Source organism: Beta vulgaris, chromosome 9, assembly GCF_026745355.1.
Source record: "Beta vulgaris subsp. vulgaris cultivar EL10 chromosome 9, EL10.2, whole genome shotgun sequence".
Taxonomy (NCBI): Eukaryota; Viridiplantae; Streptophyta; class Magnoliopsida; order Caryophyllales; family Amaranthaceae; genus Beta; species Beta vulgaris.
Window position 1 is genome coordinate 16,124,564 of NC_079210.1, and position 23,248 is coordinate 16,147,811.

Consider the following 23,248-nt stretch of genomic DNA (forward strand, 5'->3'; position numbering starts at 1 on the left):
ACAATGAAATACTAGTAAAAATGATTACAATTGTTCGCGACGAGTTTTCATGTTTTGATATTGATTTACAATATCATTTATGCTAACATTCAACATTTGATCTCCCATACTATTACGCAATTTGTTTATCACTTGCGTCATTCCAAAAAATTCCCTTTCCACACTTGCCATCGCAACGGGGAGAAGCAATACCAATTTTAAAAGCAAGTAGACCCTATCGTGAGCTTCAGACCATCCCGTCTCCACAATTTTCATTGAAAGCTCACTCAGAGTCTTGAAATTTCAAAACCTTTCATCTTCTCTCATAGTGACAATAAAATTATGAAGTGTATGGTCAAAGAATATCAATTATGAACTTGAAAATTCATTTGGATAGAAGTTTGCAAGTTAAATCAATTTTTCTATATCAGAAGAAGCAAACCGATTAGTTGATTCAAACAAGACATACACAAGTAAATCTTTACTTATTTCAATCGATTATCAAGTTCTTGCAACTGAAGATCAATGACACTCAAGAAAACTTCCACTCGAAAATGATGGAGATTCGACACTTGTGGGCTCTTACCTCTAAACAACCTTCTCCCCGGGACAACATATTTTTCTTCTGTGTTAGGAACTTCAATGCAATACTTAGCCATAAAAGAAATCACCTTCTCCATACAAGAATCCCATCCTCATCTCTCATCTCTTGCAAATTAATCGTGGCTACATTAACCATTCTCATTGCATGTACAATGTCTTGATCACGTTTTTGTAATGCCACATTCAAGTTATTTGTTATCCCAAAGATACCAACCATCAAATGCGCCACAAACACAAAATCAAATGACATCAACAAATTTGTAATAGTTTGTGCTTTGTTAGAATCAAGTGCATTAGAGACTTCTGCAATGTCATCAAGCGACCCAAGGTTTGAAGGATATAAATCAAGCGCATTTAATATTTTTTTGAAATGAGATCCCCAACGAGTGTCACAAGGTCTACATAACCCACATTCTTGATTCAAATCCAACCCTGTTTCAAGTTCACCTAAGGACAATGCTTTCACAACTCTTTGAGCTTGTTTTTCACGAAGAACTTCTCTCCTCTTCGGTGAACCTCCCACAAAGTTCAAGAGAGGTGCAAGTACATCAACATATAACCAAGCACAATCAGAGGTTTTTTTAGCAAGTGCAACTTGAGTCAACTGAAGTTGGTAAGTAAAGCAGTGGACAAAGTATGCTTGTTTACATTCGTTTTGTATTAGATTCTTAAGACCATTTATTGACCCTTGCATATTACTTGCCCTATCATAACCCTGACCTGGTACCTGAGAGAAAGACAAAGAATACTCCATCAACAATGACTCTATAGCAGTTTTAAGAGTCAAAGAAGTAGTATCGGAAACATGCACAATACCAAGTAAACTCTCCCAAACTTTTCCCTTTTTGTTCACATGTCTCAAACAAAGAGCCATTTGTTCCTTATCAGAAACATCGGCAAACTCATCAGCCAGGATAGTAAAGAAACCACCATTAAGATCTTTAATTATTGCTTTAGTTGTCTCTTTTGCACATGCATTTATGATATCTTTTTGGACAATTGGAGAAGTAAGTTGACAATTACGGGAGCATTTTTTAATTTTTTTTTTAGAATATTCAGGATCTTTTTTTGAAATAAAAGTCAACAACGACATAAAGTTACTTCTTCTCAAGGAAATTTCTTTTTCATCTGACCACGGAATGACAATCCTTGGAGTAGAAGTCGGTGTATAGTTTCAATCGAAGCTTCAAGTCGCTTCCTATAAGCACTCATAGTTTCCTTTGTTTGTTTTGACAAGGTAGAAGAGATACTTGACTTTAATTTCTTGAATAAATTCATGGCTAACACTGCATTGTTGTGAGCACTCATGTGTTTCCCGATATGATTTTTTATCGTATCTATCTATCCAAGATTTAATACCCCAACTAACAAAAGCATCACCTCCAATTACAGTTTCATCCTTGAATAAATAACAAATGAAACAATAGGCACCACCCTTTTCCACACTATACTTAAGCCAACTCCATGTTTCAAACCACTTGGCAATAAATCGACCGTTTTTTTTTTTTTGTGCAATAAGTGTTTTAGGAAATAAGAAGTCCTTAGGTTGACAAGGTTTTCTCTCAATGTAAGTTCTCTTAACTAAATCTTTATCATATTTATGGAAATCACTCTATCTTTCTCCTCAATCACGGGTCTTGTGGAAGATTGGCGTAATCAATTTCACTTAGTCTTTGACCAAAGATCGGAGTGCTAGAAGGATTATGAGGGGAATTATGAGGAGAATTTTAAGGGAAATTTTGAGGAGAATTTTGAATTGAATTGTGTGATGGAGAGGAATGTTGTTCACCTGCCAGTTGAGGAGACAAAATTTGTTCATTTTGTGTTGAATGTGAAGGAGAATTTGGAGTTGGATTTTTCTTAGTGAAGAAACTAGCAATATTTTGCATTTTGTTTGGATTACATTTTCTCTTCATTATCAAATCTGAAAATCAAGTAACAATTTAACTAAATCAAGATGTATCTCACAAATGAAACATGCTGCCAATTTGCCATACACTATAAAATATAATTAACAAAATAAGCATTAACAGTGATAACACCCAATTCAAACATAATGCCATTTCAATTTTCAAACACCAATAACACCCAAATCAAATTACAACAACAAAATCAACATGTGTAACAATTCTAAATTATATAATATAATATATAAACACCCACAACAAGTGAAACTGCAATTTATTTTCCAATTCTCAAGAAATTGATGAAACCTTAGTCTATAAAGTAAAACAAGAAATCAAGAAAATTGAGCAGATTAAGATGTACCTACTCACGAGTCACGACTCTTGGAGGTCCAGCGTCTGTCCGTCCACCATCGTCCACCGAGTTCCAAGCGGTTCTATGGCTGCAGGTAGGTGAGGCAACCAGGCAGGAGGTCCGAGTCACAACACTGATACGAAGCAACTAGCAGGAGGTCCGAGACTCCGAGTCACACATGTCTTTTAGTTCACAGCACCGGCACCGGTGAGGCCTTTGAGAGAGAAGTGAAGGTGACTAAAGTCTGGATCTGAGATTGTATGAGAGAGAAAGGGAGAACTAAGAAGAAGTGAGATGTGAGAGAAAAGAAAGTTTTTGAGAGATGTGAGAATGAACCCGTGAAGCGTGAATTGGTTGATAATTTTTTTTTTGTTTTTTTGTTTTTTAATGCTGGTGCACGTCCACCATGGTGTTATACATTACATCCGCCACTGAGTAGCACCATACTTGGCAAACCCTAAAAAGTGACTCTCTGTTTGGTTTAACCAAACCCTTCGCTACCTTTCTACTTATTGCTTCCCAACCACTGTAGACTTCTCATCTTTCACACTCTTCCCCTCTAGTAATCGTGAATACTAGCAGTTCTAACTTCCTTAATGATTCTCAGTTCTCCCTTTCCTGAACCAACCTAGACTAGTATTTTTAGGATGTATAAAAATATTATATGATTATTCTTTTGCATAAAACTATGATATGAACCGATATTTAGTAGAGGCCAGCAATGCGAAAATTGGTTCATGATTGTGTTGTACCCTAACTCTCGAACTCAACTTATGGTTCATTGACCATCTATGGAGTCAAGACGGGTAAATCTATATGGGATAAGTCCCTAAGATGTCCCTACAATTTTCAATATCCAATTAGGTTTATAAGTTTTCCTCTAAAAGACTTGTTGGCGACTTAAAAACGAATTTCAGTAAAACCTTAACAATAGGGCAGTCAAATCCGCTTTCACATTGCGATAGGGGAAAATTAAATCTCACCTAGAATTTGACGACTTCAACGAGGAGGATTTCAAATTAAACTTTTTTTAAAATGAGTAGGTGAAACTTGAAAAATAAGATTCATTCTCTTTTTATGCATTTGAATAATATTGTATTGCATCTGCATGGCTACTGTTCATCCACCATAAGGACAATTTCCTTGCCTCATTAACACGTTCTATGTGTGAGGTGACGGCCGGGGGGTTTGCGCTTTGTCATTCCAAAAAGCTTCTTGAGAGATAGTGTTGGATCTTAGTCATAAGCAAATTTACCCAACCATGACATTGTTCTCTTGTTTCTGACTTGAGAACTGGAGTGCGTCTTACACATGCCCACCTTTTCAAGCAAAGGTACGAAGCGTAGGATGGATCTCTTAGTTATGGACCCTTTCAGCCTTAACCAAAACCTGACCAATAGTTGAATGTAGAACTGGACTTTAGGTTGAGAACTCATGCATCCATGTTACCTGACATTTATGTGTAATTGCAGTTTTTGCCTGCTGTTATTTTATTGACACGTTGATAGGCCTTGCGCCTAAAATTTGCGTCTAAATAGATCATCATTTTCGTCCGAAATCTAGTCAAATTGCCGATACGCATGCGAGGGAGCAGCGCGCTAGACGCATTAATTTGCGCCTGGCGTACCGTTCCTGCGCCAGACGCATAGCATGCGCGTCGCGCGCATTCAGTTGCGTGGCACGCACTCTATTCGTACCATGCTTATTGTTCATTCGACCTTTCTTCCAAGTCTAAAAAAGAGGTCTGTCAATTTGCAAGTCAATGTTGGTCTGTCGAATTGGTGTTGTCATTATGTCAGTCATAACGTCCTGAAATCGTGTCGAATTCGCCAAAACATCGCCTAAATCGACGTAAAGACGTGTGTGAGAACTGTACGCTAAACGTAGGAGGATGCGCCTGATACACTACTCCCGCACCATACGCACTGTACTGCGCGACACACACCTTCGCTACGTGGCTCGCTGCTTGTGCATCTCACATTTTGATATCAATTTAGGCAGTGTGGTGGATGATTCCACATATTTTATTGTCTGCATGCATTAGAGTTATTGGAGTCTAATTTCACCTAATTTTAGGAAAACAAACGAGAGTCTTTCATTATTGGGTGTCCTACTATCAATAGGTCTCACTTTGGTAAACGGTCATGTTTAGGATTTCCCTTTTAGCTTCTTTTCTTTTTGGAGAAAGTCGGGTATTCATATCCTCCCAACAACTTACCCCATATGTTTTCTCAAATAAAAACCTTCTTATTTTATCTATTTAAAAAAAAGGAAAATTTGTCATAAACCACCTTTTATAATCACTTTTTTGTGAGAAACCACCTTTTAAAAAAATTTGGTTAATTAGCCACCTTTTTGGTTCTTTTTTTTTGTTAGAAGCCACCACTTGCCAGAATCCGGTGTTGACCCATCAGATTTTCGCCATTTTTTTTTCCAGATTTTCGCCATTTCTTCCACCTCAGATGTCGGGGGATGTGAGGGAGGAGATGGGCCTAGGGCTGGGAGGGTGGGGATGGTCGTGGGGGGGGGTGTTTGCCGGCGGGTTGCGAGGAAGGAGGGGGGTTGTTGGGGTATGCGAGAGGGAAGGGGGGTTGTCGGGGATGCGAGGGGGGAGGGTGGGTTGCCGAGGATGCGAGGGGGGAGGGGAAGAAAGATAAAGGGGGAAGAATGGCGAAAATCTGATGGTCAACGCCGGAAAATCGAGGTCAATGCCGGATTCGGCAAGTGGTGGATTCCAACAAAAAAAATAACCAAAAAGGTGGCTAATTAACCAAAAAAATTTAAAAGGTGGTTTCTCACAAAAAAGTGATTATAAAAGGTGGTTTCTCACAAAAAAGTGATTATAAAAGGTGGTTTCTAACAAATTTTCCTAAAAAAAATTCACTTTAATTGGTAAAAGACTCTTTCCAAGTCACCATTCCATACCTCCACAAATCACTTAAATAAATGTCCAAATCATCATATACCCTATCCCATTTGCCATCACATAATATCACCACATAACCTTTTTCACTAATTCCATAACCAATAATATCATCATACACTTCCCTCCACAAAACAAAGATCCCACCATAAACATTTCTGTAACACCCCAAAATCCATACACGTCTAGACTACGTCGCATCAATTTTGGGAGTATTACCGCCACAGTGAAACGCAAGGCTTATTGGAATGAAAACATTAACTTAAAACATTATTATGAAAACTAAGTTGCAGCGGAAATAAAATGTTAACTACAACTTGGGAATCATCATTGACCCCTTTTTATTCAAACCACAAACTAAGTAAATTATAATAATTCTAAGTTCAACCAAAACCTTTAAAAGTTTATAAATTGGAGAATATCCCCGCATGCTCTTTCTCATGCAGCATCACCATCATACATAATATGCTCCCCATTCAAGCATCAATGATTCATCACAAGTCAACAAACAAACACAAATAACAACAATCAGCTATGCTGAGTATGTACTATAACAGTGAAATAATATACTAAGCACAGTCAAAACAATATGAAACATTCCTAGACATGATACCACGAGAGTATTACATTTATTACTTATAATTTAGTTGGTAGCGAACAGGCACCGTCATCTTACTAGCATCATACGGGCTACTTAATCCTTAATAGACAACTTGGTCTATTAGATGAAATGTAAATACAGTATCGTTCCGTTGCACATCCATCACCTTAGTATGCATATCCCCAAGATCGTACGAAACCTTTCGCCTACTTGTGTTATCAAAATTTATAAGGATACTACTAACGTCAAAGTAAGCCCGCGTTGAAGTGTAGAATAGGTCCCATACTCCCATTATTCATTACTTGTAGGAATTCCAGCTACAAGTTTATCGCCAAATATCCTTCTTAGTGTTATCCATTCACATAACATTAAACATGTAATTAATTAATGTTCTTTCTTAGATACATTGCTCAATTCTTTAGTTCTTGTAACATCCTTGCTACACAATAAATCAAAGGGTTCCAATCCAATACATTTCATGCTTGTGATACGATAGAATTACGCATTCCAAATAATAATGCAATCCAATTCACAAGTCATACAACCAGGAAATATATACAGATTTCACAATCGATTTCATGCAACCAAACAATCTCATCAATCATAATCATACAACTGTTTCCTATCATGATTCTAGGTTCCAAATGAAAAATTCATAACCTAACATGATAGTAACATATATCCAACTGAACTAGCACCGCGTACGTACCTTATAACGACGAATCTTTGCTGACTTTTTAAACGCTCCGCTTATGAAATTAGGACCTAATAGAATAATAAAAATATTTCAGTGCTAATTCCTTGATATTATTAAAATAAAAAACAGCTTAACTAACTATGTAAAACTTAGTGTTTCGAAATATAAAAATAATGAATCTTATTGTTTAAACTTCCTTTTTCATAAACTTAATTGAAACTAACGGCTTTGGAAACTAATAATAATATGTTTACAAATCTTATTTTAGTTAGCTTATAATATACTTATTTATAATAACCAAACTTAACCCAATATGTACAAGTCTTATAAAAATCAGATTTGAATAACAAAATTATCATAAGAACTACAACTATAATTATAAATCTGATTTCCTTTACTTATTAAGTTACTTATAGTTACATCATTAATCAAATTACAACTTAATCAAATCACAACTTAATAAAATTACAACTTAATTAAATTACAACATAATCAAATTACATTAAAATTACAAAATCAGATTATACAATTAAATTAAGTAGGTTGGAGAAGGAATTTTTTTTGTAGAGGTTACCGGATCCACTCGCCGGCGATAAACCCCTGGTGATGTCGCATGAACTCCGGCGACCACCACCTCGACCTGCGCGACACCCGACTACTCACATACCTTGACGGGCACCTCACTCAACCTTCACACTTGAGCCACCAAACGTGAACCCGCACGAACGAACCCAGACACGAACTCCAGCCTCTACACGACACCACTCGCATGACGAACCCAACCATGAACTCCGGCCTCTGCGTGACACCACTCGCATAAACCCTAGCCACAAACTCTGGCCTCTGCGCGACACCACTCGCATAAACCCTCGCCATAAACACTCGAACCCCCACGATCAAACCACCAGACGCGAGCGACTGCAGCCTCGTGCGCGTGACCTTTGCAACGTCTGCGAATCACCAGTGACCTTTGTCACTTCCCGAACGCCAGCGAGGGAGTTCTCAGATGCAAGGGAAGAAGACACGAAAGTAGAGGAGATGAGAAAGAAAGAACGCAGGTGAGAAGAAAAAGGAAAAGAGAGAAAAGCTTTGGGTAAAATTTAAAATGCCTGATGACAAAGTGAATAGAGTTTTTTGTCTTTTTTTTTTTCCTTCTGTTATCTCTTATTTACAGCATGGTAAACCTAGGTTTAATAGGATTTGTTCCCATATCAAATTCCTATCTATTATGTTATTTATTTCAAAAATAAAATAAAACCAAACTATAATATAATTAGGTATAAAAAGCATGCTGTATATTTAAGTTATAACTGTAGGCTTGTCCAAACTGAATTTTTTTTTTGTAAATAAGATTGAAATATTTTCTCTTTATTCTTTGTATTTTCTTATTTATAAAAGAATAACTCCCAAAGATACGGAGTATTTCAGGCTTCCCCCTTAAAGGAAGTTTCGTCCCGAAACTTGACGTATCCAGTCTTAACGATGATCTTTTGCACTTCTAAGTCCTAATATTTCATAAGCGTTTTCTAACTTTCGCACGTCACATAAGCAATAAATACACATAATTAACAGTCTTTAGGGTGGAAGCGCGAAATTCTATCATATTCTTCCCCCTTTTAAAAAAAAGTTACGTCCCCGTAACTCACCTACCTCTTGAAAAAGCTCGGTTTACTTCAGATGCATCGCATATTCTGCTTCCCATGTGGCTTCTTCAGTATTTTGATTCCTCCACAACACTTTCACAATTTTGACATCCTTATTTCTCGTACTACACACCGTGTGGTCTAGGATCTTTATCGGTTTCTCTTCATAGGACAAGGTTTCATTTAACTCGATGTTTTCAGATTCTAGGACATGTGACTCGTCAGGTACGTATTTTTGGAGTTGGGATACATGAAACACATTATGGACCCCTTCTAACTTGTTGGGCAATTCCAGGTGATAGGCTACTTTGCATACTCTTGCCAAAATCTCAAATGGTCCTATGAACTTAGGGATTAACTTCCCCCTTTTCCCAAATTGCATCACTCCTTTCATTGAGGACACCTTAAGCAACACCTTTTCACCAACTTCATAATTCTCTTCCCTTCGCTTCTGATCCGCATAGGATGTTTTCCTGTCCTGTGCAACCTTAATTATCTGTTGAATGACTTGCACTTGATCCACTGTCCCTTGAATCATTTCAGGACCTAACCCACAGTCTCACTAATGTCGTTCCAACACAAGGGACTACGACACTTTCTCCCATACAGTGCTTCGAATGGAGTCATTTTAATACTAGCATGATAACTTTTATTGTATGAGAACTCTATGACGTCCAAATAGTCTTCCCATGATCCGTGATATTCTAAGGCACATGATCTTAACATGTCTTTCAGGTCTGAATGGTTCTTTCTGTTTGACCGTCTGTAGCTGGGTGAAAGGTTGTACTCATTAATAGCTCACTACCTAATGCTTCCTGGACCTTTTTCTAGAAATGCAAAAGGAATTACGAGTCCCTATTCGACACTATACTCGTGGGTACTCCATGCAATCGAATGACATATTTAACATATGCTTTGGCTAGAGCTTCCATACTCCATGTGTCTTTGATGGGTATGAACCTCACAGTCTTGGTTAATCTGTCCAGACTCCTATGTGAGGCTCATTATCTTTTTCTCAACTCCTCACATTTTTGCAGTACACACCATCGACTCTTGTAGCATATACTCCCATCTTCGTGGATTTCAAACCCTTCTGCTTTACCCTCCTTAAGTTTTGCTTTGACTCGCTCAAGTTTTACATCTCCAGGCTGACCCTCTCTTATTTCATCTAGGAAGTTAGGCTGGATGGTTAGGGCACTCAACAACTTCTCTACTTTCCATTTATGAACCACCTCTATTTGGAGTTCAGAAAATTCCTCACAAAGTTTATCGGCAACTACCAAGGTGTTCATGCTATGGCTAGATTTGCGACTTAATGCATCAACAACAACATTTGCTTTACTCTCATGGTATTGTATGTCTAAGTCATAGTCCTTAATGAGCTCTAACCACCTGCGCCGTCTCATATTAAGTTCTTTTTGGGTGAAGATGTATTTGAGGCTTCTATGATCGGTGAAAATTCGACAAGTCACCTCGTAGAGGTAGTATTTCCAAATTTTTAAGGCAAAAACAATTGTGGCCAACTCTAGGTCATTTGTCGGGTAGTTAACTTCATATGGTTTCAGTTGATGGGACGCATAAGCTATGACTTTCTCATTTTGCATAAGGACACAACCCAACCCATTCTTTGACGCATCACTATAGACATCGTATCTCTCATCCTCGTTAGTCAAGGTTAGGACATGTGTTGAAGTTATTCTTTTTGAACATTTGAAAGGCTTTCTCAGTGTCCTCATTCCAGTTAAACCTACAATCTTTGTTTATTATGTTGGTTATGGGCTTTGCTATATTTGAAAAGTCTTTCACAAACCTCCTATAATAACCGGCTAAACCCAAGAAACTTCTTGTGTCTGTGACATTCATTCACTCAAAACTTTTATTTTTGCAGGATCTACTGACACACCCTCCTTAGAGACGAAATGACCCAAAAAATGACACTCTTTGTAACCAAAATTCACACTTCGAAAACTTTACATACAGTTGGTTTGTCCCTAAGTGTCTGTGAAATAAGCCTCAAATGACCCTCATGCTCCTCCTTGCTCCTTGAATAGATCAGTATATCGTCTATGAGCGGGAAGTACAAATTTATCGAGGCAGTGTCAAAAAATCCTGTTCATGAGGTCCATGAAAACAACAGGTGCATTGGTTAACCCAAAAGGCATGACTGTAAACTCATAGTGTCTATATCTAGTCCTGAAGACAGTCTTAGGTATATCTTGATCAGTAATCCACAATTGATGGTAACTTGACCTTAAATCTATTTTGGAGAACATCCTTGCACCCTGAAGTTGGTCAAACAAGTCATCTATCATAGGTAATGGATATTTGTTTTTCACAGTGACATTTTTCACCTCACGGTAGTCAATACACAATCTCAAACTACAATCCTTCTTCTTCACAAATAAGACAGTGGCTCTCCATGGTGACATACTAGGTCTAATATACCCTTTCTCTAGTAGTTCTTCCAACTAGTTTTTCAACTTGTTCATTTCTGCTGGAGTCATTCGGTATGGGGCTTTGGAGATAGGTCTAGTTCCAGGTAGGTCAATAATGAACTCTGCATCTCTTTGGAGGCATACCAGGTATTTCTTCAGGAAAAACATCCCGGAATTCTCTCAATATAGGCAAATCCTCAGGTCTCAATTAGAGCTGATCAACTCAGCCCGACCCGACCCGATTTTTGGGCAGATTTTGGGCAGAATTTTGCTTTGGGCAAGTAAAAAAAATGACATTTTAGTCTATTTTTTGGCCCGGCCCGATTTTAGCCCGAAATAGCGGCCTTTGGGCACAAAGTTTTGGACCGACCCCACCCGACCAATGGGCAACTTTTTTTTAGGCGCGGCCCAGCCCGGCCAGGCCCATGATCACCTCTAGTCTCAATGGATCATCCTCAATCCTTCTCACAAAACACATAAATAAAAGTCATCTTTTGTCTAAATAGCTCTTAAGTTGCAAAGCATTGATTACTTTAATCCCAAGTTCTTGAGGCATTCTCCTACATGACACCCTTTTTCCCGAAGGATCTCTTAGTTCCACCTTCTGTGTATCAGAATTTATCTTAGCCTTGTACTTCCCAAGCCAATTCATTCCCAAAATGATGTATAGGTTCGATAAATTAAACTCTATTAGATCGGAAGGAAAGAAGCCCTCCCCTATTTTCAGCGAGACATTTAGGAATCTCTTAGAGCAATTAACAACATCCCAGAGGGAATAACTATAGGCATAGAAATTGACTCGGACTCAACCAATGCTATATTTCTAGCAGTTATATGGGCAATAAAAGAAAACGATGCTCCAGAATCGATTGATACTTTAACAGGAATAGAGTTGATAGAAAAAATACCCATGACAACATCCCTACGAGCTTCCTCTTTGCTAGTCATCACCATATACAACTTCCTTTTGCCCTTATTATCATTGTTGTTGGTCACATGGTTCCCATTTGGTGCCTGATTATCGGTATTGTTTGGTGGTTTGGAATAATTTTAGTTCCCTGACCCATTGTATGCATTTCCACAATTCCCATTCCTATTCCTAGGCTTGTCTCTGTAGTTCCCTTTATTTTAACCATTGGGGTTTACCTTATTCTTTGAGTAACACTCATACGCCCTATTCCCAAATTTCCCACATTCACGACAATCCACCTTATTACCCTCGCAATCCCTCCCAGGATGGTTGTTTAGGCACTTCTTACACCTGTACGCACGCTCAGGTCTGCAGTTGTTGGTGTTATTGTTGCGGTTATTGTTATTGTGGTGAGTGTTGTTGTTGGGTCCCTTACCAAAGTTTCTTTGGGAGTTTTGGTGGTTCTGGTTCCCATGGTGTTTATTTTCAAATCTTTGAACCTCGGGGTTTGGATTCTCCTTTCGTTTCTCACCTTGTTTACCCCCTTCCCCTCGTTTCTTTATGGCATATAAATGAGCAACTTTGCCAAAAATATGGTATAACGAGGTGAAGGTATCTCCTCCCAGTCTACCTTGCAGGTCAAGGGTAAGCTCTAATTCAAAATGTGAGGCCTTAGCTTCCTCAGCAGGGATAATTTCAGGAGCAAATCTCATTAGCTCAATGAATTTGCGGTAGTATTCCTCAACAAACATGCTCCCTTGTTTAGCATCATAAACTCTTAGGCTTTCTGCTTTTTGAGGTATGGTGGGTAATATTTATCCCTTAAGGCTTTCTTGAAAGCTTCCCACCTAAAGTTAGGTTGTTTCAAGAGGTTGTCTTGGCCTGAGTCCACCAAAAGTGGGCATCTCCCTATAGGTAATATCTAGCTAAGGGCACAGTCTTGCCATCTGGGCAGGTGAGGGTGAAGAAAAAACATATCAAGCTCCTCAACCCAATTCTCCAATTCCTCAGGCCCCTCTTTTCCATTCAGTATTGGTGGATTCCTATGGGCAACCATTTTAGACAAGTCCCATTCCGATTATGACCTTGGGCTAGGTTAGATGTAATATGCACTAGGTCATGTATCAATTGCTCGACATTCAGAGGGGTCTCAAGTGTACCTCCCGATTGAACCATTCTGCGCTGAAAATAACACAACGATTATCTCAGTGACGCACACATAATCGTTTATTCATTTAACCATTACACATATGCACATTCATACAACACATTTTCATTACGAACAAATATTGTCTCTATTGACTTGCAATATAAACATCTCAAATAAGACGTCACATACAAAAATAAAAGAATGAAAAGAAATTTATTATTGAAAATGGGAAATTTACTGTTTCAAAGGAAACATAATATAAATAAATAAAGGAATAAACAATACTAACTTACTACTTGGCATGGAAGCCTTATTGAAATTGAAATATAAAACCATAGTCAAAACATTACATCATCCATAAACTACAAGACATGCAAGTCTCCCACAAAAACTTAAATTAGTCTAAATGTCCTTGAGACCTAACACTCATCTACTAAGACTCTCCATTGTCATTACCGACCCACACTCTGAGCAACTTATTGTCATCTACTAAATTCACTATAAGCAGCTTATTGTCATTACCGACCCACACTCTGCTAGCCCAAACAATTACAAGTATAGAGGTCATTTCCATCTGTAAAGATATATCAAATAATTTCACAGTCAGTGGGGGAGTAACTAGCAGTTCTCCTAGAACAAAAGAAATCAAAGTGTAATTCAGACATACTCCCTCCGTTTCCTAAAGATCTTCCCACTTTCCGTTTAAGGGTGTTTCCAAAAGATCTTCCCACTTTTGCTTTATTCCTTATTTGGCAAAACAAATTTCCCTATTTACCCTCTCATGTCACTATCATATGGTCCACCATTACATTATTAATTCAATTTTACTCCCTTTCTCTCTCCTACTTTAACCCCTTTTTATTTGTTTATTTATCTTAACCCCTTTCTCTCTCCTACTTTACTCACATCATGCCCCACACAACTTGATTTTCCTTGGTATCTGTAGGAACAGTAAGTGGGAAGATCTTTAGGAAACGGAGGGAGTAGATTAATAAGAAAGAAAACCATAAGGACAAGACAACTATAACATGCATCCAAAATCATAAAGCTCACAAGTAATACAATGGAAAGTAAATAAGATAAAAATGAATAACCCATCTCAAGAGTACTTAAATAAAATTAAAAGCATAGATAAAATAAGTTATTGAGTCAAAAACCGAACGCCAGTGAATCGCAATTCACTTCATAAGGTTTGCTAGATCGCAATCTCTAGGTCAATCTATGGGATTATGGTCCCCACTGCATGTGTATAAGAGTGGTCAAAATCCCGATGCAGGGTAGAACAAGCGTACTCCCTGACCTCTCGGATGACAACAATTAACTTAGGTTTACCCCTAGTTTGCAGACCATATGGTTGTCATGTTCTTCACCGGGGACTACATCTATCCCACCGGATGTTCTGAGCTCAAAAATATATAAAATCTCTAATAACATGATAGTGTCATTCATCTCAAAACTATTCGTCAAAAGAGATGCCACCCGGCTTTATACCCACAATTCATCAAAAAAAAAAAAACTTACAACAAATGTCTCAAACACCAAACACCAAACACTATGAACGCCACTAAGAACAAACAATGATGATAAAAGAGTTTTTACCGCACTAAAAGTATCAAGCAGAAATGAATCATATCATATAAAATTAGCAACTTCAAGGAAAAACATAAGTACAAGCACATACGAAAAATGATACAACACAAAACTATGCACTCGGTGCATGAGCTTGCGCTCAGCACCAACTTGTGCGTCTGGCGCACAGACCAACCCGCGTCTGACGCATCATCGTGCGTCTGACACCACCACCAATTAACACCAAAGCTCATTAAATCAGCAAAACGTAAGATTAATCATTTTTACAAAGACTAAACATAAATATAATGATACTCAATTATAAACACACTAACCTACAAATTATCAGCTTCCAAGAATGTAAAAGATCTTAATTTATTTCCGATTATTAAACCCTGAAATAATTAAAAAGAATATCCTTAAACCCTTAACAAAAACACAATAAAAATTATTAAAGTAATAAAACTGATCATTAAAATATTATGAAAAATATAATAAGACCATTATAACTTTAACGACATAGTAAAAAATTTATTTCTAATTTTAGGACTCCAAAAGTAATTTTGAACATAAATTTATATATTAGTCATGTAAGCCAATATAATACTTAAAAATAAAAATAGACGCCCAAAAATTACCGAAAATTCACATAACATGAACACACCCACGCTGATACAGATTATGTAAATAAATAGATTTTTTAACCTCAAAATATAATATTCACGATTGAAATACTAACAAACACTAAAATGATAGACAATTCAATTATTTAAACTCGTCAACTGTAGACAAAAATTATTATAACATATGGAAAACATACTACATACATAACATGCTTCATGAAAAATATTTTCGGCAATTATAAAATTTGCTCACTAATTATTTTATAAATTAGCCATGAACACACAAATTTCCAATTAAATTAATAAAATAGGAAAAACTCAAACATAAATTATTTTATTCACATAACATACTCACAAAATACATAATGAACATTCACGTAAATTTTTATCAACAATATCATATGAAAAGTATTTAAAAGAATTCCTAACATAATAATGTAATACCGAAATATACCCAAGTCTCTATCGTTCTAAGATAACTACTAGTTACCTGAATAGTCGGAGGCGAGTTGAAAAATACTACGATAATCCCAAATTATGCGTGCACTTCTCTTCTTCTTCAAACCCCCAAACCATCACGGACGAGGAATAGGCAAGTAGAACAAGTTAAGAACAATAGACGAAGAAAAGAAGTAGAAAATTTTGAGAGAGAATGATGAAGATGATTATAACCGAATTTTTGCAAAGATGAAAGCAATGATAATCTGATTTTAATCATAATTTTGAGTGGTTTAAAGAATAAATAAAAAGGGGTTTAATAATTGAAATAATGAGGGGGTTATGGAGGTTACACAAATGCAAAGAGTCACCAAAACAAAATGAGAGAAGAAAAATTATCTCCCTTTCCCTCTAGATGGCCGGTTGACCCAAGCCCAACTCACACCAAATATTTTCGGTCTAGTCATCAATGATCCATGCGTCAAAAGTCCTGTACGCGATAAATCGATAATTTCCTAAATCGCGCCTAAACTTTAAAAATACTTAACATCGAAAATAATTCTAATAAATTATATCATAAATATAAATACACCTACTTAGCACGTCAAATAATAAAAAAAAATCGGCTCCCAATAATTTATAAAAATAAAAATCATTAATTTAGAGAAAATCATAGTTTTAGGAAAAATTTTTGCAAAAAACTAGGAGCAAAATTATGGGCTGTTACAATATCCCCTCCTTAAATAAAGTTTCGTCCTCAAAACTTCGAAAACACAACAAATAAGACAAGAACACAAAGAATACCTGAAACGAATAGTTTTGGGTATTTCAGTTGCATCGACTCTTTGGTTTCCCACGTTGATTCTTCGTACTTTTGACTTCTCCAAAGTACTTTAACCAAGGGAATCGCCTTCATTATCAGAGCACGGTTCTGACGGTCCAATATACAAACTGGTCTCTCTTGAAAAGTGAAATTCAACTCGCATGAGACCGACTCAACAAGAATTACATGCGTAGGATCACTACGATACATGCGCAACTGCGACACATGAAATAAATCATAAACCTTCGACAGCTCTGGCGGTAAAGCCAAACGATACGGCCCCATTCCTTTCAAGAATATCATAGGGCCCACATACTTTGACTCAACTGACCCTTTTGACCAATCCGCGCGCGTCACTCCCTTCATAGGAGAAACCTTCAAAAGCACCTTATCTCCCACCTCAAAGGAAATAGGTTTCCGACACAAATCTGCATACAACTTCTGCCTATCTTGAGGAGCCTTCATTTTAGCTTAGATTACTTTCACTTAGCTCAACAGTATCCTAAATTAACTTCGTGCCCAAAATCAATGAGTCACTGATGTCGCTCCAACAAATAGGACGACAACACTTCCTTCCATTAAGAGCCTCATACGGAACCATTTGGATACTAGCTTGATAGCTGGTGTTATAAGAGAACTCAACCAGGCTAAGCGACTTGACCCAAGACTATTGAAATTAAGGCACAAGCATGAAGCATATATTCCAAGCTCTGAATAGTTCTCTCAGTTTGACCATTGGTAGCCGCATGAAATGCAGTACTGAGCTTCAACTTTGAACCAAAATCCTCCTGCAAAGCGGTCCAGAAATGGGATAGAAATCGCGGATCACGGTCAGAGACAATGTCTTTGGGAACCCCATGAAGACGAATAATCTCATTAGCATAAGTTTCAGCTAACTCTTCCATAGACCAAGTGTTCTTCAGTGTTCTTCAACGCAATAAAACGAGCCACTTTGGTCAAACGATCCACAATCACCCACACAACATTCTTCCCACCAGCAGCCTTAGGCAAACCCATCACGAATCCATCGAGATCGAGTCGAATTTCCAAGCAGGAATAGGCAAAGGTTGCAATAAACCAGCAGGCCCCTAATGCTCAATTTCCACCTTCTGGCGGACTAGACACCTAGCCACAAACTCGACGATCTCTCTCTTCATACCAGGCCACCAAAAATTTACCTTAAGATCGTTATAACGCTTGTCACCACCAGGATGAACAAAATAAGTACTATGAGCTTCCTCGAGAATATTTCTCTTAATCTCACCATCATTGGGCACACAACAACGTCCAATGAACCTCAAGCTATCATCAACACATATCTCAAATTATCTGCATGACCTTGCATCTTTGCTTCACGGATCTTCTCTAGCTTTGGATCACCCTTTTTCTTAATTCTCAACTCCTGGAACAACTCAGGCTCAGCACTCATAGAACCCAACATCGCAGACACACAACCTTGAGGAATAACCTCGATATCAAGCTTGCAGAACTCTTCACACAATTCATGAGGCACCACCATACAGCATTTAAAGAATGCTTATTCTTGCAACTCATAGCATCTGCTACTTTGTTCGCCTTACCCTCTTGGTAATCAAGGTCAGATCGTAATCCTTGATCAATTTAAGCCACCTAATCTGCCTCATGTTAAGATCATGCTAAGTGAAGATGTACTTCGGGCTCTTGTGGTCATAATACACCTTACATGTGCAATACAGATAGTGTCACCATATATTAAGTGCAAATACCACAGTCGCTAACTCCATATTATAGGCCGGGTAATACCTCTCATGCACCTTCAGTTGCCTCGAAGCATAGGCTATTACCTTCCCTTGCTGCAACAAAACACAACCCATACCATTCTTCTATGCATCACTGAACACTTCATACCCCACACCCTCTAATGGCAAAGTAAGAACAAGAACACAGGTCAAACTCTTTTTCAGCTTCTGAAATGCCCCTTCACAATCCTCGGACCAGACGAACTTGTGGTCCTTGCACATCAAGCGAGTCAGAGGTTGAGCTATCTTAGAGAAATCTTGAATGAACCTCCTACAATAACCAGCAAGACCCAAAAAAATTTGAACCTTGGTCAAATTCTTAGGACTCTTCCACTCTACAACAACCTTGATCTTAGGGGGATCCACCTTAACTCCTTCCTTGTTGATTACATGCCCCATAAAAGCAACTTCCTTCAGCCAGATTTCGCACTTAGACAGATTTACGAACCACTTTTACTTGTGTAGAATATTTAGCACCAGTCTCAAATGCTTCTCATGGTCCTTCTCGTCCTTAGAGTAAACGAGAATATCATCGATAAACACGACTAAACAAGTATCCAAGTACTCGTAGAAAGAGCGATTCATTTGATCCATGAAAATCGCAGGAGCATTCGTGAGACCAAAATGCATCACTTCAAATTCATAGTATATCTGGTGTGGAAAGCAGTCTTTGGAGTATCTTCCTTCTTAATGGGGATTTGATGATAACTAGATCTCAGATCGATCTTGGAAAACACCCCATCACCTTTCAATTGATCAAACAGGTCTTCAATGCGAGGCAACAAATATTTATTCTTGATCGTTACCTTATTCAACTCACAGTAATCAATGCATAGACGCATACTCCCGTCTTTCTACTTGACAAACAGAAATGGAACACCCCAAGGAGACACACGAGGCCTTATGAATCCTTTATCTATCATCTCTTGCAATTGAGTTTTCAACTCTTGTGATTCAGACAGTGCCATTTTATACGGATCCTTGGATATAGGAGCAGTACCCGACACTACATCAATGCAGAACTCCACATCTCCTTCAGAAGGGATACCTGACAACTCTTCAGGAAATACATCAGGATAATCCCGAACCACCGGAATACTTTAGAGCTGCTCTTTAAATGGCAAATCCTTCACTATGCAAAGGTATACCACATCACCTTTCTGATGCATCTTCCGCATTCTCGAAGCGAATACCCACTTAACATCCTTCTTCACCACAATGTCAGAATAAGAAGTCTTTTTACCCTTAGAATCTCGGAGCATTACCTTCTGATCACGGCACTGAATGTAGGTATGATACTTCGATAACCAATCTATTCCGAGGATTACATCAAACTCTAACATAGTAAACTCCTTAAGCTTGGCTGGCAACTCAGAACCCATGATGCTGACAGGCACACCCTTAAACTCAGAATTACAGGGATAATTCTCACCAGGCGGAAGAGATATAAGAGTCTTAACAGGAGATATAGAGGAGAGATTAGCTTTTCGAATGAAGGAACTAACAATAAAAGATATCGTAGCACCAATATCGAACAAAATAAAAGTAGGAGTATTATTTACAAGAAAAGTACAGAGATGACATCAGGATAGATGTTGGCTTCAGCTTGTGTCATCACATAAATCATGTTCTTCGGAGGAGCAGAAGAATGAACTAGCTTAGCAAGACCTGCTAAATAAGACGGAGCTCTAGGATTCTTAGAACACTGGAAAGACTTGTGCCCCACCTCCTTACAATAGAAACAAACAACAGTCGATCTATCATAGCTCTTCCCTGGATGAGCAGCCATACCACAGATTCGACACTTGCTCGGATTAAAGTTTGGACGACAAGCAGATCTAGAGCCCTGTTGATAACCCCCTTGACCCGACGGCTCATACCTCGGCTTCTTGGCCGAAACTAAATAAAGGTAGCTAGCAGTAGGCTTTATTGCTGCAACCACCTTAGCGGAATCTTCCTCTTTCAAATAGGCATGAATACTCAGGGTTATCTCATATGCTCCTTGAAAAGTTGAAGCACCCGAACTCAGAACATGGGTGCTCACCCTGGGATCTAATGGGTACTCACCCTGGGATCCATTTTCTTAATGTACCTTTTCACACGCTCAACTTTAGTAGTACATTGTTGGTAGCAAACCTGGAAAACTCAGTGAACTGATCAGTGTACTCCTCACACTCAGAGTACCCTGAGACAGATTAGGAACTCTTGTTGCTTCTGCCAACAAAGCTTATCAGGATGAAACCTCTCTTTCAGCCTAACCCGAAACTCGTCCCATCCAAAATCTGGTGTAGCCATGCAGCTTGTACGAATAGTGTTCTATCAGTTATCAACTTCCAGCTTCAGATAGTAGGTACCAATAAGCACCATTTCAGCAGCAGGACAACCAGTAGCAGCAGATAGTGTTACCCCCCGTAAATTTATGGATTTTATAAGTATATTTTAGTATTTATATATTTTTTTTTTTGCTAAATAAGGAAGCTCTCATTAATCAACACAAAACAAACACATCATACAACCTAACTCTTAGCCTGGGAAGAGCAAACCAACTATGTTGGACTCCTCTAAACCCAGACAAGAGAGAAACAACTTCTATTATACAATTTCACCTTTTATAACATCAAACCATTCTTTATCCTTAATAGAGATTTTCTTTGGGAGAACAAGACTAATTCTTAGCATAACAGTACTCTAAATCTTCTTCATAAGCACCTCAGGTCTCCAAACTTTCAGATTCCAGATTGCTTCATTCCTAGCCCACCAAATATAGTAAGCTAGAGAACTATAAGCTACTGCTATGACCCTTCTCTGGAATTGTGATCTTCTGTTCTTGGAGATGAACAACATCATTCTATGAAACCAAGTATGGTTTTGAGTAATCTTCAACCAACTGTATAACAACTTCAAACATTTGAGAGCATATTCACATTCAAAGAAAAGGTGTTTAGGTGATTCCTTCCCTGAACATAAATATAATTATCATCCACACATATACCTGTTGTCACCAACCTATCTGTTGTTTTCAGTCTTTCCAGCATGATAAGCCAGGTTATAAACCTATGTTTAGGAACAGCCAACCTATTCCAAATGTACCTATCCCAGAAAACTTTATCAACATCACCAGCAAGCATTTGATAGCATTTTTTGACAGAGAATTTAGTTATCTGTTTCAACTCATTCTCACTGTAGAAGACTTTAGCTTCCTCCTTCAGTTTACAAATCTGCTTCCAATACCAATTGCAACCTGATTTGGGAGTGTAATCCCACCAGCTCCCAGCCTTGATATACACTTCATTGACCCACTTGATCCACATTGAGTCTTGTTTAGTTGCAATTGCCCAGACATTTCATCATTGCAGCCTTATTCCATAGCTTGATATTCCTGATCCCCAAACCTCCTGCCTTCTTTTCTAAACACACTCTTTCCCAAGCCACATTGCCAGCTTTCATGCTGAAATAGGTACCATGCCACAAATAAGCTCTGCACACTTGTTCTATCCTGTCAAGCACACTTCTATGCAAGATGTAGATCTGGGCCCAATAGATGTGGATGCTTAACAAGACTGAATTCACCAATTGAAGCCTTCCACTGTAAGAGAGATTTCTGGACTGCCAAACCCTGATTTTAGCACACATTTTTTCCACCAAGACATTACATTCCCCTACTGAAACTCTTATTGCAGAAATGGGAACCCCTAGATACCTGAAAGGTAAATTACTATGCTTGAATCCAGAGACATCTTTGATTCTCTGAATAGTAGTCTGATCCATACCTGCAGAGTAGAATTCTGACTTCATTTCATTTACTCTTAACCCTGAAGAGTTAGAGAATAATTGAAAAGCTTGTAATAACAGGTATGCTGAAGGATAATCTCCTTTACAACATAGTATAACATCATCAGCAAACACTAGATGATTTAATTTTAGATTCTTGCATCTTGGATGATATGAGAATCTAGGCACCTCCTAGAGCATAGCCATAATCCTTGACATGTATTCCATACAAATAACAAACAACAAGGGGGACATTGGGTCCCCCTGTCTGATACCTCTCTTAGCTTCAAAGAAACCATGAAGGGATCCATTGATCATAAGAGACAACTTTGGAGTTCTCACACAAGCCATTATGAGTTTAAAAAAATGACTAGGGAATCTCAAAGCCACCAACATTTCCTGCAAGAATTCCCAATCAATAGTATCATAGGCCTTCTTCATATCTAACTTCATCAACACACTTGGCCTAGCCCCCTTTCTTCCATAGTGTTTGACTAAGTCTTGGCAAACCATTATATTATGCACTATAAACCTTTCATGCACAAAGGCCCCTTGATTTTCAGCTAGTAAACTTGGTAAAACCTTTTTTAATCTATTACATAACACCTTGGTAATAATCTTGTATAAGACATTACAACATGCAATAGGTCTGAACTCCATAACATTGCATGGGAAGGACACCTTAGGAACCATTGCTAGAATAGTGGCATTGACCTCCCTCAGTAACTTTCCTGTTTGTAGGAAATTCAGTACAGCATTGATCACATCTTGACCCACTATCTCCCAGGTATCTTTGTAGAAGAATCCACCAAACCCATCAGGCCCTGGAGCTTTCTCTCCAGGGATAGACTCCATAGCCTGCTTAACCTCATCTGCTTCAAAATTTCTGCTCAACTCTTGAATCTGATCTTCAGAAAGGACTGGACCTCTCTCAACCACCCCTTTCTTAACAGAAACTCTTCCAATCATGGGTTGGCCTAATAGCTCTTCATAGTAGCTAAGGAATTCATCAATGACCTTTTGAGGCTCATCTTGCCATACACCCC

At 38.2% G+C, this 23,248-nt stretch overlaps 2 protein-coding genes across 2 annotated transcripts; both read right to left on the reverse strand.

Annotated features, from left to right (window-relative positions):
- Positions 1-646: 646 nt before the first annotated feature.
- On the reverse strand, positions 647-1,456 carry LOC104903166 (uncharacterized). The gene has a single exon (XM_010691163.1). It carries the CDS (start codon positions 1,454-1,456, stop codon positions 647-649), a length of 810 nt encoding a protein of 269 aa, XP_010689465.1.
- A 17,059-nt stretch (positions 1,457-18,515) lies between these two features.
- LOC109136005 (uncharacterized mitochondrial protein AtMg00860-like) lies at positions 18,516-19,061 on the reverse strand. Its single transcript, XM_019251605.1, has 2 exons — positions 18,909-19,061; positions 18,516-18,842 (listed from the first exon to the last, which is right to left on the reverse strand). Exons 1-2 carry the CDS (start codon positions 19,059-19,061, stop codon positions 18,516-18,518), a joined length of 480 nt encoding a protein of 159 aa, XP_019107150.1.
- Between the last annotated feature and the right edge of the window lie 4,187 nt (positions 19,062-23,248).